Raw genomic sequence first — 6,597 nt, 5'->3', positions numbered from 1 at the left:
TCCAGGGAAAAAGATTTGGCTCAAATAAGGAGGTCATCGCTGAAACTGAAACTTATTTTGAAGCGAAAGATAAATTTTTTTATAAACATGGTATTGAAAAATTAGAAAAGCGTTGGAACCATTGTATCACCCTAAAAGGTGATTATGTTGATGAATAAAAAAAAATTTTGCAAAAAAAATGTTGTTTTCATTGTTAGTCTCGGGACTTATTGATCCATGTGTTATAATTATTTCAAATGTCAATATTTATTGGCAGGAAAGATCAATAAAAGTAATTATTTTATTTGAAATAAAGAAAAATATACAACAAAAGAGAGTAGCATTTCGAAAGTTAGATAAATAGCACATTTGTCTAATATACATGTCCCATGGAAAACTGTTGAAACTAATCATTTTTAAATGCATATAGGAAATTAAAAAAATAAAATATTTAACATTATTTGGTAAAAAATTCATGTACACTGTACACGTATTATTAAGAATTTTAGTATTTTGAAAATATCCCAGATAACAAGCTATTGTTATTTTAACATTGATAGTTAGTTATTTTAAATTATTGATGTTATGTGACCTATTTAAGATGTAATAATGACGTCATCTTTTTGACCAATTAATGATATCATTTATTTATGACGGTTTTACAATGTCATACTTAATGATGTCGAATAAATGGCCAATTGTCGACGTACTAGTAATATTATTAGTAATCAATTAATAACAATTCACACATTTATTCTGTCAACACGAAAATAATGATGTATCTTTGATGTCAGTTTATGACGTTGTGTGAGTGAAAAGAAATATAAAAATTCGCTTCATTTTTAAACGTCAAGAAGCGTATTATGGTTTTTAAAATGAAGTGGAAATTACAAAAGTAATTGAATTTACTAGAATATTTATAACTTCAACACTTAGCAAATTTGATCATTTTTGTAATTTTCACTTTATCTCAGGAACCGTATAGATTCGTCATAAGAATAATTAATTAATGATATCAAATGGACGATACCTTCCTCAATAACACGAAAAAAATGACGTATTTTTGACGTCGACTTATGATATTATGTACTGGATAAATTCGCGTCATTTTTATGATGTTTGGACGTCATTTTAAACGTCACATTCGTCATAAGAATAACTAATTAATGATGTTAAATAGGTGACACCTTGCTACTTGGGATATGCATGTATTTTAAGATATTGGCAATATTTGACATTTATATAAACATTTATTAAATAATACGAATATATTTAATCGTCTTTATTTGATATGTAGATTAATAAAACTCTAGTCGCAAATGTCCTCTATTAAAAAATATTTTATTCTTCCTATTCTTTAAAAATGACAACTTATTTCATGTGATATGTATCTCATATATTACTTCTTTATATTTCAAGAACACAATTAAAAAGATCATATAAATTTTCTAGAAAATGAAAAAATTTATTTTTTAATTTGACAAAAAATTAATGATAAAACTAATAATTTCAAATAATTGATATAAATCATACTATTAATAAAAAATATATTAATAATGATTAAATATATATATCATTTTCACAACCCTTTAAATCTTGAGTTATGATGATGATACCTTAAATATAAATCATCCTTTTCGTGTTGTGATGATTTTTTAATGAAGTTATCTATTTTCGATGATTGTGATAGGGTAATGATTATTAAATCCATTTATGGTAATAACTCGAATATCGTGTTTTTGAATTGTGTCACTTTTGAAGTAAAAAAGTGATAATTATAAACAAGGATTACAATGTTGTTCCTAAATTTCTTGGAGTGAAATTCTATTCCAAAATAATAAAAATACTGTTACTATTAAAAACGAGTGAAAATATTTGCATTCTTAAATAAGAATGCCAGATTTTCACTCTTTCTTTTTTTTAATACAGTAACAGTATTTTCATTCTTTTGAAATGATATTTTACTTCATAAAATTGAGAGTTCTAAAAAAATTGTAAATATCTCAATAAGTTTTTCGATCAAGAATCCATAGATTGGCGAGAAGTAGAACGAAAATCTACGCAACCGAGTATCTACGGAAGCAATTTGTTACTGCTCGATTATAGCTCGATTAATTCATAAATGCTGCCGCGCGAGCGGAGTCCCGCGGGAGAACGCGAAGACCGGAAATTGATAATGACGCGTCCGCGAGTATCGCGTACGAGTGATGCACTATGTAGTACATTCGGGAGAAGGGAACGGTGTGCTTCCTATCTAATTTGTTCTATCTACTAAATCGCATTAGAATTGCGCCACTCTTGCGTTCACCTTGATTTACCTACCTTGCGATTCGTTTATTTGGTTTTTTCTACTTTTTTTTTTTTGTATAAGCGAGATTGTGGTTCATGGATAAAATCCGCAATTACCAATGCGACTGGGGGTATAATCTATGGCGACGATGAAACGGTTAGAAACTGTGCGCAAGGTCGGCCGTAGTGAATCGCTGCTTCGTTAGAATTGCAAGGGGCATAGGCGAAGAGCGGCCGCTCATATAGTGAAAGCGTCCTCGTAGCATAACGACGCGCATCAGTCGACGTCCTTCGCGATGTTTAAATAACTTAATGGCTAATTATGCAAATTTCCACGTATTAAAGATAGACTGTGTAGTTAATGACTAATAATAGAGTCGCGCCGATGGACAGGCCAATGAATTGTATCGCCACGTTCGTCGCGGAGGATGAAGAAGTCACGCGCGTGGAAATGTTTACCCGAGGTGCACACGAAGAAAGAGAGCGATGCTGCGTCGTTTAAGACAATTTGTACGCATCTTCTCGATACTAAATGAGAATGAAACGAATAAATTTACATATTTTCTTTGAAAAATATATTTTTGTATATATATTATTTACTACAGTAACGACAAAAAATAAAAAAGCAAAGCTTTCCAGAAAATAAGTTTGAACATTTTGATTAAAACTTTGTGATTTTAATTTTGAAATGTAATTTTGATAACTGATTGTAGAAGAATCAAAGTAGGTTTTTTTCAATTTTTTGTTTTCATTCTTTTTTTGCAAAAATTGTAACTTTTGAGTTATGTCCTTGTAGCAAATAAGCGATAATTTTTTCTAGAAATGAGAAAGTCGCTTGCACTGAAAGAAAAAGAATTATAATTATCATAATTTAACTATAATTTATAGTCATTTTTGGTGCCAACTATATATATTTACATTTATTTTAATTATACAAGTTATAGTTGTTTCAATTGTGATTATAATTATGATTTTATAATTATAATAAGCTTCCAAGTGTGTTATATCAAGAGAATAATTATTTCTTTATTAAAAAAAATTATTATTCTTATATTGTTTTTTAATTTCATATAACGTTGAAAAGAGCTACGAGTCAAATACAATAATTTTACATTATTTTAAATAATAATTACTATTTAAATTAATCCATACTTTTTGTATTATTTACTTTTATTCTTACTGTTTCTATTATTCTCCGCATATTAACAGAGTTAGATCTCTATTATTTTTCTGTATATCAACAAATTTAATATTTCTTTTATCCATGACAATTTTCTGTAATAATTTAAACATAACAACTGATAATAACAACATTTGCGACTAAGCACATTCATTGGTCAAACAATTTGATATTTTTTAACCAAAGGGGGACCATTTGGACTCAATAATTCTATCAATATCATTTAATGAATTTTATATCATTATTTTATTACATCAAATATAAGTTTGTGTTATGTTTGTTTATTATTTTTATAGTCAACCGTTAAAAATTTTTATTATGTTTATATCTAATTGATTATTGAGTCGGAACGTTTATTTTTGTAGCGCTTTTCATTTGTAACTTTTATGTTAATGTTATACCTATATCATTAATACTGAATTTATTATATTTGGCTCGTAATCTTTTTCAACATTATTTCTTTTAATTTTATATTACTTGAGTCACATTATGTATTCCTTTATTTTTTCTTTAATATATTTTTTAGTTATTATTGTATAAATAATAAGTAAATGTTAAGAAAATAATTATATTCATTATAATTGCAATTGTGTTTATTTTTATTATATAAAAATGCTTATTTTATTTACCATCTACATTTTGATATTTTGTCATATTAACATTTAAAAGTACCATATTTACAGTATAATTTTTTTATGGTTAATGGAATTATAAATATAAAATTATTACTAATATTATAGCAGCAATAGTTATGTAAAAATAAAGCTCATAATTATAATTATTTTACCGTGTATTATAATCATAAATTTCAAATTATAGCAATTATAGCTAAGCATTTTTTCTCAGTGTAAAATTTTTATTAAGTGTATGTAAACAAACGTATATAATAATAAAATCATATGTGAATAAGTATTCCTCGATTTATCAAAATAAATTTTCATTATAAAATATTCATATCAATAAAAATGAGTTAATGTAACTCGTTTTTCTTTCATGCTGTATCCATATGCATGATAAATTATTACGTTCTACATAATTCTCGTTTCATCGTCTTGCAAGTAACGCCGAATGACAGATGATTGCTACTTCAATAACGTTCGGCGGAAATGTTCGTAACGGCTGTTATTTGCACGTAAGGCTATAAATATGACGATACCAATTACCGCAAGCATTGAGATGCAACAGTAATCGTATATCGAGCAACAAAATAATATGTTGAGTTGATCAAGGAGAAATTAAAGTTGAATAAATGGCGACATGAGAAATAGCTCCGTTAAAGTTTAAGAGAAAAGTGAAAGGATGTTCATTAAATGTTTTCACACAAGCTTAACAAGATTATATAATTTATTTCAGGTTGATAAGATTCGTGTAAGATGCGAAATGTAAAGTGAAAAGGTTGACCAATTGTTGATTAGCAATTATCTAATTAAAAATCAAAAAATTTTAAGCGACCAATCTCACAAATTCTTTACAATCATACTTCACTTTAAAGTATGACTATAAAGAATTCGTGAGATCGCTTAAAATTTTTTCTCAAAAGTGGAGATGGGAAAACCGAAAATATTTCAACAATACATTAATCTAAAAACTTTTGAAATTAAAGATTAATTAAGTTAAAAGTTTCTAAAGCAAATGAGAGTTAATTGTCGTTAATAAGGCATACATTGAATCTATTTCGAATTAAACAAAAAATACGAACATTTCAGTTTTCTCTTCATCTTCGGATCATCTTTAGGATGTCAGTCATATAACGTAAGTTTTTTTTTTATTTCTAAGTGTATGCATTGGATTAATCCTAGTCGGATCAGTGTGTCGTTTACAAAAGTTGTAATCATGTAACATAATTTAGATTTAATATTTCTTTTTAATTTTCACTATATAATTTTTTAATAATATAACACAATATAATTCTCCAAATCCAATATAAAATAAAATTATGTTAAACATAGATACAGTCATCAAATTGATGATTTATAATGCAATGTATAACGATTAATATCAATTTTCAATTTTATTAGTAATTATATGAAAATGATATCACAAATTAAATAAAGTTGTATATAAAATTAAAGAAATATAAATTTCTAAATAATTGTAATATAATGCCATAAAAATTCACATCACAATAATAAAGAATCGTTTTATATAAAATTAAAAAAACGTGGCAGTTTTGAATAATTATAATTCGAATATAACGTAAGAAAAAGAAGCGTAATGCCATAAAAATTTACTACAGTAATAAAAAAATAATTTGTGATTTTGATGATTAATGGGCTAATGATTAATATTAATTTCCAATTTTATAAGTAATTGTAATATATAAAAATGATAAATTTTGTCAGAAATTAAATAAAATCATTGCACAAAAAGAAAATGTGAGAGTCTTTGAACATCCGTTATCAAGTATAATGCAATAAAAATTCATCATATATACAATAATAAAAATAATATCAATAATAAAAAAAGACAAAAATATAAATACGTACGAAATAATACGGTTCCATATAGACCTCGTAAAGATCACTCCTAGTCCCAGGATATCCCGGCAGACTCCTAATGAACAGAGTTCTGTCGTTCACCGAGTCTGCTGTCCTGTCGTACGGTCCAGCTCTCGCGATCGCGATCATACCGATCAATATCGACAGCCGCCACATCTCGCGAGTCAGGAATTCCGAAGGCGTGCCGGAAAGATTTAGCAGCGATTTGGTCCTCGTGAGGAGTCCTCCAAGTCGATCGGAGGATAAAGCGGGTCTGACGGTTAGGACTCGACGGCGTCTCCAAGATCTGCTTGCTGTGTTTCTCCTTCCTCCTTCTCCATGTTGTATTACCTCCACCTTCTCGACTCGATCGCCACGAGATCTGGCAGCCCGAGATTCATCCACTTCTCACGATAACGATCTCGGAGCCGTACCGATCAAGGAGCTGCCTCCGGAACCACCGCTTTTCAAAGACTGCTTTCCTCAGAGAAGAAAAAGAAGAAGAAGAAGAAGGAGGAGGAGAAGAAGAAGAAGAAGAAGATGCTATAGCGGCAGCAGCAGAGGTAGAACTAGAAGCTACCGGTTCGATTCCCCGTGGCGTGTATTTATGCGTTGCGTCATCGGCGAGTCACGACGAGGACAAGGCAGGTTGTACTTGGGCGCCAAGCTCGA

The 6,597-nt window shown here is 28.7% G+C and overlaps 1 protein-coding gene across 1 annotated transcript in view; it reads right to left on the bottom strand.

Moving 5' to 3' along the window:
* The window catches only part of LOC108747927 (superoxide dismutase [Cu-Zn]-like), an 8,710-nt gene extending 2,315 nt beyond the window's left edge, over window positions 1-6,395 (bottom strand). Inside the window, exons 1-2 of the mRNA XM_018485834.1 lie at window positions 5,931-6,395; window positions 3,162-3,172 (exon numbers count right to left, since the gene is read on the bottom strand). Of these exons, the coding sequence (XP_018341336.1) occupies window positions 3,162-3,172; window positions 5,931-6,102 (183 nt within the window). The 5' untranslated portion in view covers window positions 6,103-6,395. The remainder of the gene's footprint in view (window positions 1-3,161; window positions 3,173-5,930) is intronic.
* Between the last annotated feature and the right edge of the window lie 202 nt (window positions 6,396-6,597).

This window comes from Trachymyrmex septentrionalis, unplaced genomic scaffold (genome assembly GCF_001594115.1).
Source record: "Trachymyrmex septentrionalis isolate Tsep2-gDNA-1 unplaced genomic scaffold, Tsep1.0 scaffold203, whole genome shotgun sequence".
NCBI classification, from domain to species: Eukaryota; Metazoa; Arthropoda; class Insecta; order Hymenoptera; family Formicidae; genus Trachymyrmex; species Trachymyrmex septentrionalis.
Note: the sequence above shows the minus strand (reverse complement) of the source record. Positions and strands in the feature narration are given on the sequence as shown.